Source organism: Ochotona curzoniae, unplaced genomic scaffold (assembly GCF_017591425.1).
Source record: "Ochotona curzoniae isolate NIBS_2020 unplaced genomic scaffold, NIBS_Ocur_1.0 contig_3819, whole genome shotgun sequence".
NCBI classification, from domain to species: domain Eukaryota; kingdom Metazoa; phylum Chordata; class Mammalia; order Lagomorpha; family Ochotonidae; genus Ochotona; species Ochotona curzoniae.
This window is the reverse complement of record NW_024466004.1, coordinates 1,129,879-1,149,318: the sequence shown is the minus strand read 5'-3', so window position 1 is coordinate 1,149,318 and position 19,440 is coordinate 1,129,879. Positions and strand designations below refer to the sequence as shown.

At 42.1% G+C, this 19,440-nt stretch overlaps 1 protein-coding gene across 2 annotated transcripts in view; it reads left to right on the top strand.

Annotated features, from left to right (window-relative positions):
• ILRUN (inflammation and lipid regulator with UBA-like and NBR1-like domains) overlaps positions 1-19,440 on the top strand; it is a 93,126-nt gene that overhangs the window by 33,569 nt on the left and 40,117 nt on the right. The window contains exon 3 of one of the 2 annotated variants that reach the window (XM_040983221.1): positions 3,206-3,403. The exons of the other annotated variant lie outside the window; for it this stretch is intronic. Within the exon in view, the coding sequence (XP_040839155.1) occupies positions 3,206-3,403 (198 nt within the window). The remainder of the gene's footprint in view (positions 1-3,205; positions 3,404-19,440) is intronic. 2 annotated transcript variants of the gene reach the window in all.

The window sequence follows — 19,440 nt, the reverse complement described above, 5'->3', positions numbered from 1 at the left end:
GTGTAAAGAATTTTTTTAAAGATTTATTTTTGTTAGAAAGTCACATATACAGAGAGGAGGAGAGAGAGAGGAAGATCATCCATCCAATGATTCACTCCCCAAGCGGCCACTCCCCAACAATTGGGGCTGAGCCAGTATGCTGCCAGGAGCCGGGAACTTTTTGGTCCCAAGGCTTTGAGCTGTCTTCAACTGCTTTCCCAGGCCGCAGACAGGAAGCTGGATGGGAAGGGGGGTTGCTGGGACTAGAACCGGCACCCATATGGAATCCTAGCGTGTGCAAGGACTTTAGCCACTAGGCCACAGCGCCAGGCCCTTTGTGGAGAATTTCAGAACCATTGCTTTCTCCTATTTTTTGTTTTCCTCATTAAAATGATTAATTTTCTCAGTGGTGTTAATTCTCATGCATTCAACACGTTTGAGTATGTTCCAGTTACTTGGTTAGGTGTCAGGGAGAAACAGTAGCAAGATCATGCTATCATGGAGTTTATTTTGAAAGGTATTCTCTATCCTTACAGGGGTTTAAAAATTGACCCTTTGAAAACATTTTTATTTATTTTTTCTAAGGTTTATTTATTTATGCTGGGAAGTCAAATTTACAGAGCAGGAGAGACAGAAAGATCTGCCATCTGCTGATTTACTCCCCAAGTGGCCACAATGGCCAGAGCTAAGCTGATCTTAAGCCAGGAGCTTCTTCTAGGTTTCCCACGCAGGTACAGCATCCCAAGGCTTTGGGCCGCCCTCTACTGTTTTCCCTGGCCATAACGAGGGAGCTGGATGGGAAGGGAGCCACTGGGACACGAACTGGCACCCATATGGGATCCTGGCACATGCAAGGTGAGGACTTCAGCCACTAGGGTACTATGACAGGCCCAAAAAGTTGACCTTTTTTTCTTTTAAGACTGTTGATTTATTTGAAAGAATTGCAGAAAGAAATCGTCTATCCTCTGCTGGTTCACTCCCCAAATGAGTGCAATGTCCAGGTCTGGGCCAAAGCTAGGAGCCGGACTCTCATGTGGATGTAGGGGCCCAAGTGCTTGAGCCATCTTTTACTGCTTTCGATGAGGCATTAGCAGGGAGCTGGATTATAAGTAGAACAGCTTGGGACTTGGATTGGCACCATAGGGTATAGCAGTGTCTCAAGCCTCTGTGTAGCCCACTTACCCTACAATGCTGGCCCTGACAATAGTTTTTTTAAGTACCATATTTGAAGGAAATAATAACATGGTCTTGTATGATAATGGGAGAATCATCACCATAATTGTATATTTGATTGTGATAACTTGGAAAGTCAAAAACACTGGTTAGTCTTTGTGGTTAGATTGTTCCTCCATTAAGAGAGTTTGTAACTCAGTTGTTTGAAGCTCTGTTGTATTAGACTTGTAAATTGATGTTTCAGGTTTTCCAGAGATAAGTAGTTCAAATGGCCCAGCATTACTTTCCTTTCTTTAATAACAATTATATAGAATCCCTAATCTTTTCATTAGCTGACCTAACAGTTGTGACTGTAAGAAGTATCTGTATTCTTGATATAAATGGATAAGGCAGATAGATAGATGATTAGCTTTTTATTTCATTATAAATGAGCAGTTTAAAGTTTTCTCTTCAAGAGACCCTCCACATACCACATTGAACAATAATAAGTATCCAGAGTTCCATGAAGTGCAAGACTCTAGCCAAATCATGCAGTGTTAGCCGTTTGTTTTCCTGGAGTATAGTAGTGCTCCCTTTTGTGGACAGCCAAGAGGTCTCAGCTACTTGCGGTGGTTTGCCCAGGACATCTGAGTGTTTCCTACAGTGAGTTTTGGTTTCTTAGAAGCTGAAAAAAACCATATTCTTGGGTTTTTGTAATTAGCAGACATTGTCTTGTGTATGTGTTTTAAATAGTAATTGTGAATTTGGTCCTGTAACTTTAAATTTTCTCTTGGATCTCAGTCTTTAAAGAGACCAACATTTCTAAGGTGTATGTTACTAGTTTTCTTGATGTGATACATTATGCTTTCACCAGGCCACAGGTGCCAAAATGAAAAAGAATATGCATATATTGCCAGCATATCATCCATAGCCTTTCTTAAGTGGTTACCTAAAAGCTTCTTTGCCAGCAGTGTTTTAAGAAGAGGTCATGACAATACATAGTGGCCTCAGAGGCTGCTGTTTCAAGTGGAGCTGGGATCTCAAGGAAAATTCTGATTGCTTTCCTATCTTGTAGAGAGCCCTCAGGCTTGCTAAAACCAGTGTGACACATTAAGAGCAGAATACTACTAGGAGATAAATCATGATCCTTATGTCCTGAGAGTCCTGCTGTGTCTAACTTTTCAGTGTCTGTGGCTTCTTATACTGCTTAACTAGTCAGAACTAGCCAACACACAGTCCCATTTTTATTGGATAATGAAAATAGGCGTAGAGGAGTAAACACCAATAAAATGTTCAGCACTTGCAAAGGAAGAACGTTCCTACCACAGTTCTTTGTGTTGCTGTTTTCCTCCTCTATACATGCGCACCAGTGGCTGATGGCATTCTCCTGGGGCCAGAGGTTATTGACGTTCTTACAAGGAGGACCACTCCATCGTTTGTAGTTTCCCCATCGCTGTCTGAACCTGAGATCTGAAATTTGACTTGATTCCTCTGTTTTATGTTTGCACAGTCACTTGAGAAGAAGGTATGTTAGAATTTAAGGCTTGAAAAGCTGCAAATCAGGCAAATACTTTAAAAATAAGAATAATGTCTTAGAATTACTCCTAGTGTGTTTCATCTCTTCAAACTGGGAACAGACATATTTTACTTTGAATGTAAAGTTAAAAAGTTCAAGTGGAAGTAGACAATGTTTTACCTTTATCAGATAGCAGTCCCCCAAAAGTGTGAGTCTGTGCTTCATCTTCATTCCTCTTCATGGATATCATTCTTAGGGTCTACAGATTCAGTGGGGTGTGTGGCCATATCTGAGGTCACTTGAAATATTTCTTCTTGAGGAACTACCTTGTTTTCACCATGTATATGATCTCCCAAGGGTAGGTGGCTAGTTGAAGGTTGTTGATTCTGATAATTGCTTCTGATTAGTTGTGTGGGCCATTAGGTAGCCCAGGGATATCTGGATAGGTTTACATGTATGTGAAACAGAGAAAGAGGCCTCTTCTACAGTTTCATAGTAAACTTCACTCAGCATAGGACCACTGATTGCCTAACATGTTTTTCTTTTGCTTGAACTCAGGGGCAGAGGCCTGGCCTCCAGGGGTTTGTCTTAAATATGTCGGGGGAGACCAATTTGGACATGTGAACATGGTGATGGTGAGATCGCTAGAGCCCCAAGAGATTGCAGATGTCAGCGTCCAGATGTGCAGCCCCAGCAGAGCAGGAATGTATCAGGGACAGTGGCGGATGTGCACTGCTACAGGACTCTACTATGGAGGTGAGTATGTCCTTGTGCAGCCCAGGGTGAAGGAATTTAAGGTAACATCTTACAACATTCCCAGTGTTGCTCACAGAGTTTATTGAATTGCATAACAGGGTGTAACCTCTGTTAAACAGTTTCCCCATGTGGGTAAATGATTTGACTTGGATGACTAATTGTTTCAATCTAGTGCTCTTCCTTTTATCTCAGGCTTTTAATTAAAATGTGATTTGTTTTGCATTCTAAACATTGATCTAATAGTGCTGCTGTTTTTAATATATATAATTTGGCAGGTGCTATAGGAATACTAAAAGCAGCTCTTGTTCTCAGAGCCTGTAGGCACAAGTCATAAAAGAAATACACAGATCACATGTACACTTTTCTGCTTCACCACTTGTCTCACCTTAGGTAGGTCTTTCATTCTTTCCTTATATTGCCAAAGGTTTTATTTATTTGAGAGGCATAGAGGGAGGGAGACATGTACATATGTAGTGTGTGAGAGAGAAAGCAAAGGAGAAAAGAAAATTCCCATCCTTTGGCTTACTCTCCGAATGCATTTAGCAGCTGAGAGTTGCCTGGACTGAAGCTGAAGCTTAATCCAGGACTACTCCAAGGGTGGCAGGAACCCAGCTGCTTAAATTATCAGCACTACTTCCCAGGTTCTGGATCAGCTGGAGAGAGAGTTGGGCTGGAGTCAGGCATTAAACCCAGGTATCCTGAGACACAGGACTCAGGTTTCCCAGCTGACATTTTAATCTACGCCAAATGCTTATCCCATCCAGGTGCCTTTCTGACCATTCTTTCATCCTTCCCTCCCTTCCTTTGAAAGAAATTGTCTGATTCTTTATTAGCTTTTGGAACTGAGGAGTCTCTAGAACCCTTGGTGGACAGACATGCTTCCTCTTGATTATCATGGGCTTCTGGCTTCCCGTGGGGGCATTGGCTTTGCAGGTGGAGCCATGTGCAGATCAAGGCTGTATTTATTGTTTGTTCTTGTGAATTATGTGCCTTAGTGCCGCTGAGAGTGACCTGTATGCTCTTGTTGAAGCTGATCTGTATGTAGGAGATGGCTGGTGTTGGCTGACTTGATGTCTGCTTGTGACCACCATGACACCCTTGCTGCCAGCTGCTAGATCCACCCATATAGTGTTGTGGTGATTCAGCCTGTTATGCAGAGGAAAGAGTTAAGGGCTCCTTGGTTCTTGGGTTTGGTGTTGTGTACGGCTTCTTCCCCTTGACCAGGAAGCAGGAATTAGTTGGGCATGACCATCCATAGCAGTTGCATGGACACAGCATCAGCTCTTCTCAATGCATTGATCAGATGCAGTGGCCAAGACTCATTCTGTCTGTTTCCATTAACTTTTTAACTTAGTCGATCCTTCATTCACTCCCCACTACAATGAAGGTTTATCAGTGACTGCTCTGTCAATCACAATAGCCTTTAGAGTTTTCATACTAGCCAAACTTCCAGTTATCGTTGAGCACCAGTACTACAAATGTTTCTTGTGTCACCTTTTCTGTTTGTCCTCCTCCTGTCTAAATTTTTTGTTTGTTTGTTTCTGTGCAGTTTCATCTTTTCCCTGGGATTGCTAGATTCTGAATTGGGCCCCATTATGCTGATGATCTCATCCCCCCTCGTGGCTTCAGCTGTCAGTAGTACACCATAATTTGTGATGATTAAGTTTTTGTTTGTGCTCATAGACTCTTTTCAGAGCTCCCGATGTTTTAATTGTTTACAAGCAGAACACCCACTGTTCTATAGCTTTCTGAATTTTTACATCTACTAAACAGAGCTTCCATCTTTTCCCACCAGATGATCAATCTAGAAACTTCAGAGTTATCCTTTGTCTTCTCTGTTTTCCTAATTACAAACCAATTCCTCTTGGCTCCATTGTATCTCATGTCCTGGAGATCCAAAGAGAAATGAACTATAAATAGTCCTTGCCCTTAGGAAGTTCCTTGGTTTTTGTTTGTTTACTATTTATTTATTTGAAAAAGCTACAGAGAGGGAGAGGCAGAGAAGGAGGGGAGTAGGAGAGAGCTTTTCGTTTTACTGGTTCACTCACCAAAGGGCATCCATGATCAAAGCTGGGCCAGGCCAAAGTCACTAGCCAGAAGTTTTTTTAAGGCTCCCATGTCAGGAGCCCAAACACTTGGATCATCTCTCACTGCCTTTTCCAGGTCATTAGCAAGGAGGTAGATTGGAAGTGGAACAAGCAGGATTTGAACTTACATCCATATGGATGCTGGCATTGCAAATGGGTTTTAACTGCCATGCCACAACACTAGACCCTGAAGAGGGAATCTTGACTTGATTCATGACTTATACATCAGTGGGACCTTTGGTGTTAATTTAAGGAGTCCTTGCGTTAATGTTTATATAAAGGTTTATGTTTGTATGCATATATATGTTTATTTGAAAGGTAAAGTGACACAGAAAGGAGAGAGAAAAAGATTTGTATTTACTGGTACATTTCCCAAATGTCCATAACACACACTGCTCTGCAGGCCCAAAGGCAATAATCAGGAAGTTCATCCTGATCTCACACATAAATGATAGAAGCCCAAACATTCGGGCCATCTTCTTCTGCCTTCCTGCATACATTAGCAGAACACTAGATTTAATGTGGAACAGTTGGCATTTCAATTGGCATTTTGTATGGGATAGTACTGTGGTGGCTTAGCCTATTGCACCATGGTGTCAGCCCCAGACTCACTCACTCGCTCACTCACTCTCTCTATCTCTTGCTCTCTCACACACACACAGTTGTAGCCAGTAGCCTTTTTTTTTTTTTTTAATTTATGCTTACAGAGAAAAGAAAGAAAGATCTTCCATCTGCTGGTTCACTCCCCTAGTGGCTGCAATGGTCGTAGCTGAGCGAATCAGGAGCCAGGAGCTTCTTCCAGGTCTCTAATGCAGGTGCAGGGTCCCAAGGCAGCCAGTAAACTTTAAATGTTTTCATGGTTTCAAATTTTTTTTAATATTAGAGTATGTCACAATGCTTGTGACATCATCATTCTCTATCAGAAACCTTTTGTCTACTGTAATGAAGCTAAATTCTTTGGCATGAGATTAAAGTACCTTACAATCTGATGTGACTTCCTTTTCACTTTCATCTTCAGTCCCCAAAGATACAAAGATGCCACATGCCTTCACTTCTCCATGTCCTTGTTCATGTTCTTCCTGTTACCTGATTTTTTTTTTTCCTGGCAAACTGCTTATTCTGAAGGTCCTGCTTCAGTCACTTTCCTCTTCTCCACTCCTGTTATCTACTTCCCCCGCAACCTTCAGGAAGATTCACTGCTCTTTTTTCAGTAATATTATCTACTTGTTACTACATGTAACGCTGTTGTGTTTTAGTTACCTGCTTTCTTACTCTGTTTTTCTGCTAAATTATGTTTACCTAATAATAAACATACGTAGTCACATTTGTGCATTTAATCACAAGTATGTATAATCACACTTCAGAGTGCAGAGAGGTTGTGTGTCTTGCTTTCAGGAATCTGTTTCAGGAAGCCTTTGGTAAGAATTTCCAAGTAGTTTCACCACTGATGAGCTCCATTGCCTTCTGTCTTCATTTTTCTTTTTAAAAATTATTTTATTATTTTTTAAAGATATATTTTTATTATTACTTTTTATTGGAAAGGCGGATATACAGAGAGGAGAGACAGAGAGGAAGATCTTCCATCTGATGATTCATTCCCCAAGTGAGCGCAATGGCCAATGCCATATCGATCCGAAGCCAGGAGCCTCTTCCGGGTCTCCCACGCGGGTGCAGGGTCCCAAAGCTTTGGGCCTTCCTCGACTGCTTTCCCGGGCCACAGGCAGGGAGCTGGAAGGGAAGCGGGGCTGCTGGGATAGAACCGGCGCCCATATGGGATCCCGGGCAAACAAGGGGAGGACCTTAACCACTTGCGCCACCGTGCCGGGCCCTAAAAATTATTTTATTTTTAATATTGATTGGATGGGGAAGGTCAAATGTGGAGAGAGGTGGATAGGATGAAAGTTTAAAATTTTGAATTTTTCTTCTGTATCTGCAGAGGTGGGTGGGGGAGCCTCTCTTTGCTGTCCAACTGCATAAACACTCAGGGATGGTAGATGGTCATTTGATGATGCCTTAGAGACTCTAATGTGGGGAAGAATATTCCAAGTATATTACTTGAGTGGTTTTGATAGTTCTGAGAAGTTGTTGGTTTTGTTGCTCTAAGGTTGAGAAAATCTTTTCAATGTCTGTTGATTGACCAAGTCATCTACAGACTAAGGAACATGCTGCAAAGCTTGGTCAGGATAGTGTCCAACCTGTTCTACTTTCCATCCTCTGATGAGGCATTTGACATTCCCTGCTGGCCTAGATGAGTTGGCTGTCATGTCTCCCGTGTGCATATGAACATTCTGTGTACTGCACAGGCATCAGCAACTGAGGAGATCCAATCCTGTTACATGCACTCCAAGGTCAGACCACATATTTTGTGATTTTTCCTGTGGCTGGTGTCTGAGTCAAGCAATCTAGTTGGGGGGGTGCCTCAAGAAACTTTGCTTGGGGTGACTTCAGACTTGACTCTTGCTTGTGTGTGCCAGTCTGTCACTTGCACCAGCTGTTGCACATACTTGTGGATAAAGCTGCCTGGCCAGTTCCACCCCCCAGTCCAGTCTCAGTGAACCAACAGGTGATCAGCCTAACCCTGCCCATCTTGCCACAGGCTCGGTCCTCAAACACACCAGCAGTCCTTATGCATACCAATGGGTGCTAGTTGGGGTGACTCCTAGTAACTTTCACCAGTCCTGTCCCAAGCCTGCATCCCATCTGGCTCTTGTACATAGCCATGGTTTTATAACTTGGCCCAACCCTCCCCAAGACCGAGCCCACACGTATACGAACAGATGTTGCTGCCTTGACCAGCCTGGCCTTCCCCCAGCCCTGGCTCTCCTGTTCACCAGATGGAGCTATAGCCTAGCAGGTGAATGCCCACAGTTCCTCTACTAGGCCTGCTTTCAGCCCAGGATCTTGCACTTGCCAGAGGATGTTGTAGTTCAGTCTGACATGACTTCCACACAGTCTCAGCACTTGTGAGCAGATACTGTGGCAAAGCCCAGCTGTCTCACACTTATTCTTGCATATACCAGCAGGTGAGACAGCCTGACTCAGCCTGGCCTGCCCCAGACCTAACCCACCTACAGGCTGACAAGTGTTGCAGCCCTGCCTGGCCCAGTCATCCCTGAGTCTTGTGTGTGCTAGTAGGTACTGTGGCCTGGTCTGGCATGGCCTGCCCCGTCTCTATTCACCAGCCACTGCTACAACCTGGCTTTGTCTAGCCTGCTCCTAGTTTCAGCTTGTGCTAATGTGTTCTGAGGCCTAGCAAACCTGGCCCGCCCTCAGCACCAGCCGTCATGTAAACTGGTGGGTGTTGCAACTCAACCTGACCTGGTCAGCACCCCATCCTGGTTCTGACACATATCAGTGGATACTCTGGCCTGGTCTGGCCTGTGCCGCCCCCAGCCCTAGTTCTCATGCTCACCAGCAAGTGCTATGGCCTAACAGGAGTTTCCCAAATTCCCCTATCAGACCCATTCCCAGCGTGGATATGACCCATCCTGACATGACCTGCTCCCCAGACTCAGTATTCACCAGCAAGTAGTGTGGTCTCGTCTGACTGACCCACACCCATTTTGGTTCTCACAGAGCAGTTGCTATAGCCCAGCCCTACCTGGTTCACTCCCATACCCAGCTCTTGTTGGCCAGAGGATGCTATGATTTAGCCCAGCCTGTCCTACACTCACACTGGCTTTTGGGATTGCCAACAGGGGCTGAATCTTAATCCAATCCAGGCCATCGCAGACCCAGCTCACACACATATCAAGGGGTGCTGCAGTCTTGTTAAACCCAGTCTATCCTAACCCTGACTCTCATGCTCACCAGTGTGAGCTTCAGCTCACCTAGCAGAGGAATGCCCATTCCAGGCCTGCTCCTACCTCCGAAGCTTGCCTGGTATGGCCCACCCCTTCCCTGGCTCCCATGCTCATCAGTCAAAGCTGGAGCATAGTATAGGAGTTCCCTAAGTTCTGCTACCAGGTCAGCTCCAAGCCCCAGATCTTACATGATTTGGCAGGTGCTAGGCCCCTGCGAGGCATATTCCACCTCTAGTACTAGCCTTTGCTTTTGCTGGTGGGTGCTGTGACCTGGCCCAGCCTGGCCTATTGCCAACACTAGCTTCTGTAATTGTGAGTTCCATGGTCCAGCCTGACCCAGCCTATCATCAACCCCAGCTCTTGAGCAAAACAGCAGCTACTACAAACCTGGCTATTTAGCATGCTGGTTGGTGTCACGACCCAGCCTCATGTGGCCCATCTCCTGCCCCAATGCTTGTTGGCAGGTACTGCAGCCTAGCCCTGCCAGGCAGGCTCCCCAGCTCCAGCTTTCCTGTGTGTCTGCGATTGGCAGGTGATGCTACTTAGCTCAATCCAGGTCTCGCATGTGGGTGTGTGACTTGGTCTGGCCAAGTCATGTCTCTGGTTTACCCTTTCTAAACCACCCCATCACGGGCTTCCTCCAGGTGCAGTGGTTTCATCCTTCGAATTCTCTAAAGTCATTCCTCACATGAGTGCAGTGGCCCATTCCTTGAAATCTCCCAGAAATCATTCCACACCTGTCAAACACTCCCTTGGCAGCCCCTACTCCTGCACGTCCCCAGGCCCCTTTCCCCAGGCAGTCTACAGCCGCCACCATGGTGTGTCCTGTCAGCAGTTTCTGGCAACCGGCCATGTGGCTGGGGCTTTCATTTTTTACTGATTTGCTTCTTTCTGGCATTTTGCCTCTCCCCAGTTAATGTGATAAATATGTCTTATACCTTTAAAACTTAGAGTGATATATGTCTGGCTTATCTTTGCAACTCTTCCAAAAGCAGAACCCAATGCAGAGCACAGTAAATGATTTAATAATTCATGTGATTTTGTGGTTTTCAGGTATTTTTTATGGGCTTAAAGCCATTTTCTTGATAAAAGCATATGTAGGGACACTTCAGAAAGTTGTCATTAAAATTATTTTTGGTACAAAAAAGTTTCTGGAATCCTTTTCAGTTTTTTTTGTAATCTACATTTCTTATGAACTTTTGGAAGGTCTCCACATATAGGTGCTCTGTTCTAAAGAGTATAAGAGTCAAAATCGTACCTGTTTGAGGAATTTACTTCCTTGGCCTTTGTTTTCTTCTATCTGATATGACCTCTAGCACTCTGCAAAGTACAATTTGCATACTCAGATCTGCTTCAGTGAATTTTTTTCCATTCCACAAACTATTCTATTTCATTGACTTCAAATAAACTATACCATGTTAGCAGAGAAGCCATGAGACAAAAAGGAAAGTATTATGTGTAAAATTACAAATGTGAACACTTAAAAGAAAATGACCAGCATAATAACCATAATGGCTCTGTTTTTTTTCTGCTCTGATTCTCAGCTTGTACCTTGTTGAATGGAATAAGGTGCTAAGAGTATGGGCCATGAGGTTGCCCTGGTACAAACGTGGACAGATTATGATGGTCTCTCTCTGCTTCGTAGAGTGGTCTCTTGTGTATAGTTTTTAGATAGTCTTTTCTAGAAATAATATATTCATTAGCCCCCATTTATAATAACTTAAGCTGGCTTCTCTTTCATTTAAAGAGTTTTGTTTGTTTGTTTGAAAAACAGAAACAGAGGGAAAGACAAGGAGAAGGAATCTTTTATCTGCTGGTTTACTCTCCAGGTGGCTGTTAGTGGCCAGGGTTGTGTTAGGCTAAAGCCAGGAGCCAGAAGTTTTCTCTGTGTCTCAGGGTTTCAAGGATTTGGATCATCCTCTGCTGTTTTCCCAGATGCTTTAACAGGAAGTTGGAGTAGAAGTGGAACAGCCAAGACTCAAACAAGCACCCATATGGGATATTGCAGGCAGCAGCTTGAAATGCCACACCACAGGGGCTGTAGCTGTAGCATAGCAACATAATCCTGCACCTGTGGCACTGACATCCTATATGGATACCAGTTCCTGTCCTAGCTGCTGTAATTCAGATTCAGTTTCCTACCAGTGGCCCAAATCCTTAGCTCCGTACACTCATGTGGGGGACCCAGAAAGTTCCTGGCTCTCAGCTTCAGACCAGCCTGAATCTGGCCATTACAACCATTTATAGGGAGTGAATCAGCAGATGGAAAATCTGTCTCTCCTTTCTCTATAAAGCTGCCTTTCAAGTAACAAATAAATAAATCTTAAAAATGCTGTGCCACAGCACCAGTCCCATATTTCTCTTTAAAAGGAACTTATTCTATGCCCTGTACCAAATGAATCTTCTCTTATTTTTGGTTGGTTACGCTGAGTTTGTCTGCATTGTGTTCTGAACATCATGTGTGGACAGTTCTTCATTGTGTAGATGAAGACTCCTTTTCCTGTAACTAAATACATATAGTTTCACCTATTTGCCATAACAAGCCATTCTTCCTTCTTACACAGATTTTTCTCTTCTGATCAAGGACTAATAAGTGCCAGTTTTTTTGTATATTGAGTTTTTAAAAACCCAGTATTTTATGTTCGTTTTGTTGATTTTTGTTACTTTTCTCTAGCTGCCCCACCAAAGAAGGTAGCTTCTTACATGAAACATTTTTTTAGATGAAACATATTTTTATCCAAGTGTAGCAAATAGTTAATACTAGGAAATTCTAGTACTTTGCAGGCATTCGTATTTGGCAGGCATTCGTGTTGGGCTTTTTGCATGAAGCTAACCTAGGAAATAGCTGCATTTTATAATGCTGAAGAACTGAGGAACAGAATTTGTGATTTACCTAAAGTATAGTACATGTTATTTAATAAGTCAGATGTTAATTTTGTGACTTTTGACCTACGCCATCTATGGGGTTCGAAAGTCACTATGTAATATTCCACTTAAAGAGTGAGCGGGCATGAGACGGACTTGATTGCTCTGATGTGGTTGAGCAAGTGTCGGTGTTCCTGTGTACACAGAACCACACATCTCTGCGGCTCGTTGGATGCTAAGCATTCTGAGCAGGTGTCCTCCTTTTAGCCAACGTGACGTGCATCTTCTCTTCCTAGAAGCATGCCGTCTTGCAATCTTCTGTAAGAGATTTATCCCAGTACCCAGTGTTTTCCTCCCAATCACAGTGACATGATAATGAAGTGAAAACCAAGGTATCATATGCTGATAGGGGTTTTCACTGTTTGAAGTAGTTCTTGTTGACTATATCACATGGGTGTCTAGGGACATTTCACATGGGGATTACTTACACAGTCATTTAGTTTCTTAGAGACTGTTAAATGAATCTTTCTAAACTTCCAAATCACTACGTATCCCACCTGTTAGGGCCTCTTATCAAATTATACTGATTGTTTCTTTCCTTAAGCTTTTTAAGTTTTTCTGTTTCTCTATTTTATTTCATATTCCCTCCAGCCAAGTAATATGAGGCCTTTTCTCCTTATCCCTCTCCTGTGTTTTAGCTGATCATGTTATGAAAGAAGTTCTGATTCCATACAGACTCCCTCTAAAATCCACAGTGTATTCCATTTAAGTGCTGTTCTGCCTGGCATGACTCCAAGTTCTGTTGCTTTTTGCCTGATAATCCCAAACATTAAAACATTGCTCTTCTAGGTTGAACTCATAAAGGCACTTCATTTGCTTGCAGAATATCCTCATCTATAAGATCCTCATAGTTTTGATTCTGCTCTTTAAGAATTGTCTAAAATCAGAAATATGACCTTTAAAGATTTCATTTTAGCCAGGAGAAATACTAGTTTAAGAAGATTATGAGCTATTTGGGAAATATTTTAGACAAAATATTTCAAAATGTGAGATTTAAAATTCTAAAATGCTTTTATGATAGAAGGTAATAGCTTTTCAGGTCAGGAAAAAAAGTCTGAGCTTGGCGTGGTAGCCTAGCAACTCAAGTGCTTACCTTGTATGCGCTGGGATCCCATATGGGCCTGGGTTCGTATCCCGGCGCCCTGCTTCCCATCCAGCTCCCTGCCTGTAGCCTGGGAAATTAATCAAGGACAGCCCAAAGCCTTGGGACCCTGCACTAGCATAGGAGACCTAGAAGAAGGGGCTTGGGTCTCCTGGCTTCAGATCAGCATAGCTCTGGCCGTTGTAACAGCTTAGGAAGAGAATCATCAGCTGGAAAAGCTTCCTCTCTGCCTCTCCTATCTGTATATTGGACTTTCCAATGAAATAAAATAAGTCTTTACAAAAAAGAAAAAGGGTCTGCTGTCAGTTGCACTGCCACCAACCGATGGTGTCATTTGAAGGTCATATACAGGTAGTTCGCAGTGCAAAATGGCTGTACTTTTCAGGTTAGCCTCTAAAATGCGGATAGATATGTGAGTCCTGAATCTAGAGCTGTAGAAAACCAAGAAATCCATTGAAATTTATCTATTTACAAATGCAATAATGAAGAAGGTATTTGCATGTCAAGTATGAAGCAAGAAATCGTGAGTAGGTTTTTTGTTTGCTTTAGTAGTGTGTTTACTGTTTTGTTTTAATTTTTATCATTTGGAAAGACATAGAACTCCTTCCTGCTGTTTGATTCTTCAGATATCTATAGGTAGGCCAGAGCTGGGCGGAGCTGATCAGGGCTTGCTGGGCTGGGCTGAAGCCAAGAGCTGAGAATTCAATCCAGGTGTCCTGCATGGGTGCTGAACTAAATTACTTGCAGCATCACCTATCTGCTGCCTCCCAATGTCTTCATTTGCAAGAAGCTAGAATCAAGAGCCAGAGCCAGGAAATAAACTGTTCTAATAGGACTGAGAGAGATAGTTCAACTTCTAGGATCACTAAATGTCAACCTCACATGCAGTTTTTGTTTTAAGATTCTTTTTGAAAGGGAAAGGAGAAACAGAGAGAGAGCATGAGAATATTATTCTTCTATCCACTGGCTGTGACAGCCATTGCTGGGCTAGACCCAAGCCAGAAGCTTCATATGAGTCATTCATTCAAATATTTGCTCCATCTTCCATTTACTATCCCAGGTTATCAGCAGGGAGCTGGATTTGAAGTGGAGTACGTGGAACATGAACCAGCACTCAAATGGGTTGCTGATATTGCAGACAGTAACTTTACCCTCTATGTCACAATTTCATCCCCAAATATAATGTTTTAACTACTTTGATATTCAACTGTAAGTGCTGTGATATGCACTGTTAGTACTGACATTGTTTTACTGTTTTTTTTTTTTTTAAGATACTATTTACTTATTTATGTGAAAGTCTCTGGGGCTGACACGTGGCATAGTAGACTAAGTCTCTACCTGTGCTGCAAGCAACCCATTTGGTGCCAGTTTAGTCCCAGCTGCTCTACTTCAATCCAGGTTCCTGCTTATAGGCTGGGAAAACAACAGAGAATGGCTCAAATCCAAGTGCTTGGGTCTCCTACACCCATGTGGGAGACCAAGAAGCTCTTGGCTCCTGGCTTAGGGTCAGATCAGTTCCAGCTGTTGCAGCCATTTGAAGAGTGAACCAGTGAATGGAAGATCCCTCTCTCTCTTTCACTGTCTTTTCTTCTCTCTGTAAATCTGCCTTTCAAATATAGGTAATTTTTCTAAGAAAGGGTTTTTTTTTCTAAGAGAGGGGGGATAGTAGGGAGGCAAGAGAGAGATACAGCTAGACGTCTCCACCTGCCATTCACTCCCCAGATGATTGCAATGGCCTGAGCTAGGATAGGAGCAAAGAACTTCTTTCAGGTTTTCTGCATAGATGGCAGGGGCCTAAGGGCTTGGACCGTCATCCATTGCTTTTCCCAGGCCATTAGCATGGAGCTGGATCAGAAGTGGAGAAGCCAGGACTCAAAACAGTGCCAATATGGAATGCTGGCATCATAGTAGTAGCTTTACTCATTATGTTATAACGTCAGCCCCATTGAGTTTTATTAGTCTTTGTCAGACCACACATACACACATGAAGCTGTTTCAGAAAGTTTCTGGGAGACAGAAAAGGTCAATCAACCATCTCAGCTATATGTTGGCAGCGAAATACGGGGCAAACGGAGACTCTGTGATGGACTGTGTCAACCAGTGGATTCTTCAAAGACCTCATCGTGCTTGGAGTGGCAAGATTGGCAGAGATTCATAACTGGTGAACCATCAAAACCACTTGAGCAAGATCCTTGGAGCATACCCTACATCCAGGACCTGGGGAGGGTTGGGAAACTGGGTGGGCCTTCTCCCTTATTATTCCCCCTTTAAACATGAAGGAAACAATATGGAAATAATAGTCTTACCCACTTTCCTATAGCCCTTGAACCTTTTTACCCTAATTAACTATGTAAAGATGGTAAAAAATATAATAAAAAATATATACAATTTTTTTAAAAGTTTCTGGGAAAATGGAACTAAAAAGTAAGTTTATTTCAGAAATTTCAAAAATATTTGGAACTCATGCATATGAGAAGTCTTCAAAAAGTTCACGAAGATTTTTATGAAAAAAAATTTGAGTGAGTTTCTAAAATATTTAGCTGTTTATTATTATTATTATTTATTTTATTTGACAGGCAAAGTTACAGAGAGGGGGAGAGGCAGATTTTTGTACTGGTTCATGCTGTCTGGGGCTGGGCTGGCTGGGCCAGGCCAAAGCCAGGAGCTAGGAGCTTAATTGGATCTCCGGTGTGAATGCATGGGTACAAGAACTTGGGCTATCTCCTGCTGTTTTCCCAGGTCCATTAAGCAGGGAGCTGGGTTGAAAATGGAGCAGCTGAGATTGGAATGGACCCCATGAAAAATATTTTGTATTAAAGAACTGATGTTGTAGGTATGATAGATTAAGCTATCGTTATTAATGCAGGCATTCCATATCAGAATGCAGTTCACGTTCCAGCTACTCACTTCCTATTCAGCTTCCTACTCATGCAGCTGGGAAGAAGTATGACCCACATACTTGGACTCCCTACACCCATGGATAACCAGTATGAAAATCCTGACTGCTGACTTAAGCCTTATCCAAATGTTTCTATTATAACTATTTTTGGTTTATTTGTTTGGAAGACAGAGAGGAGGAGAGACCAAAAGAGAAATCTTTCATCTGCTGATGAATACAAATGAATACAATGATTGGGGCTTTGCCAAGCAAAACCCAGGAACCCAAAATTCCACCGCCTGGTGTGGATGCAGTGACCCAAGCATTTGGGCTAGCTTCACTGCTTTTATATAGGTACATTATCAAGGAGCTAGATTGGTAGCCAGGTAGCCAGAACTCAAACTTGTACTGTGACATGGGTTGTCAGCATTGAAGGTTGCAGTTTAACCAGCTGTCCAAATAAATAAATAAATAAAATTATACACCAAAACAGTTATGTATTAATTTCTTTACTTGAGAATTTTTTTTTTAAAGATTTATTTATTTATTGGAAAGTCAGATATACAGAGAGGAGGAGAGACAGAGAAGAAGATCTTTCATCCGATGATTCACTCCCTAAGTGAGCACAACGGCCGATGCTATGCCGATCTGAAGCCTGGATCCAGGAACTTCTTCTAGGTATCCCACATGGGTGTAGGGTCCCAAGGCTTTGGGCCGTCCTTGACTGCTTTCCCAGGCCACAAGCAGGGAGCTGGATGGGAAGTGGAGCTGCCAGGATTAGAACCAGCGCCCATATGGTATCCTGGTGCATTCAAGGCGAGGACTTTAGCTACTAAGCCACGCCTCTGGGCCCAAGAATTTTTTTTTTTTTTTAAGTTTTATTTGAATGACAGATTTTACAGAGATCTTCAGTCTACTGGTTCACTCCCCAAATGGTCACAACATCCAGAGCTGAATTGAACTGGAGCCAGCAGCTTCCTCTGGGTTTCCTATGTGGGTACAGGGCCTCAAGGACCTTTGCCATCCTCTTGCTGCTCTCCCAGGACGTAGCAGAGAGCTGTATCAGAAGTGAAGCAGCTGAAACACAAACCAGCTCTCATATGGAATGCCAGCACCACAGGGTGGAGGACTAGCTTGCTGCATCACTGCACTGGCACCATAAACTTTTAAGTATACGCTTGCATAAAGTTATATATATAAGGAGGGCAGATATTTTGAAATCAGCATGTTTTCTTACACTATTCAGAACTCAGTCCTTCCATTAATAAAAATATCTTTGATGTGGTATATTGGTCTCTACTTTAAAACAGATTTATTTTATTTTATTTGAAAGAGCTATAGTTAGGGAAAGGCACAGAAAGAGAGAGATCTCCATTTGCAGGTTTACTCTGTAAATGGCTGCAGTGCATGGGACTGGGCCACATGAAAACCATGAGCCAGGAGTTTCATCTGGGTATCCCAAAGTGCATGCGAGGGACCAAGCTCTAGCACCTTCCTCCACTGCTTTCTCAGATGTTCTAGCAGGGAGCTAGATTGCAAGTGCAAGCAACCGGGACTTAAACTGGCGCCCTTTCCACGTGGGAATGGTGCTGGTATTCCAAGCAGCAGCTTTACTCACTACACTATAAAGCTGGCCCTGTTAACTTCTGAATATAAGGGTGTGATAGTCCTTTTTAGAAAAATATCTTAAGTACACCCTTTATCAAATATTGTAGTTAAAAAATATTGTAGTTATTACTAAAAGAAAAACAATTTTAAAACCATTGACCATTGTAAGATTAAATGTTTAACCATAATTTGCTTAAAGTTTTACTTTTCTTATAGGGAGAGGGATAGGGCTGTCTGTTGTATTAAATTAATATGTTATATGATAGATCCTAATTTTAGATAGAAAGCATGTTCATATAAAATTCAGACAGATCTATTTCCCCTTCCCTCCCAAAAAATATTTCCATATATGCTGAAAAGGTTTTAGTTGAGACATTCTCAAGAAGGTTTTGTTCTTCATTGGATGGGAACTTTAATAAATACCATGAGTGCACTTGACAGTAGACTAATCAGAACATGAAAGAAAAAAGCAAGCATAATGGTACTGTAAAGCTAATATATAATTATTTTTTAACGATGATTATTTGGTATCTAAAGCAATAGAGTATTTAAGTTTTTTGTAATGTCTCAGTCTTTAGTATAGGTTATATATTCTTTAATTACTGTTCAGAATGTGCCCTAACTGTATTTTTAGAAACCTCCCATTAGCCTTGTAGTTCAAAGTGGGAATCTTTGAAGAGGATAATATCTTGAAAAGCAAATTGCATTCTGTTCCTGTATTAATAGTTTTGAATCTAGCCACATAATGCTGTAATGGCTTTTTCTTGGAACAACAAAGATAGTTTTCAGCTAGAAATTAGTTCATTCTGTATTCTTTATCTTGCGGTGGGGGGAGCTTTATTTGACTCTCGGTGTTTTTCTCCTTTCATATTTAAAGAGCTTATGCTTTCTATTTTACAAAGGGAAACAGCGTCAGTATTGGATACTCTGCCCTAGGAAGGAATACAATAAGCTTGCTGGACTCTGGTAGTGATCAGAGTCCTTCCAGTTTCCCCTTAGGGTTTTTCCAGGAGTTTTGCTTCTACTTTGTTTTGATGTGGTCTTGAAATCTGTGGAATTCTAGAGAGGATTGAGCTTTGGTCCAGTAGAAACTTCAAAGTCCTTTTTTCTTTTGATTTTTATAGTTCTTTTATACTCGTGTTTAGAAATCTGAGGTAATTAAGAAAACAAATCTTAATCTGACCTAATACTTCTTTGAGGATTTTAAGAATGTTTTACAATGTGTTTTATTTAACTCAGAATTGCCAAAATATTAGCATTTTAACATGTGCCTGTAGTTATATTTCAGGTACCCACACCACATGTTGCCTAATGGTCTAATGTATCAGACAGCACTATTTAATGGTTGCTCACAAATCATACAATTTTTTTTTCTGTAAAGAATGTAAAATTGCTGTTGTTCTAAAGAATTTTACAATGAATCCATCTGGGCCTTACGGGTTTAGGTTCAGTTACCAAGTCAGTTGATTGTCCTTGTTAGTCATCTCGCGCATCTTAGCCAACTTTGTTAAAATCCAGGGCTAGATCCTTTGCACTAAAGTTGTGAGATTTATGTGGGTAGAGTTGTTTGTTTTATTCTGTAACCAGCCTTTTTATGTTTCTTGTGTCTAATAGTATCACCTTTTTAAGTTTTG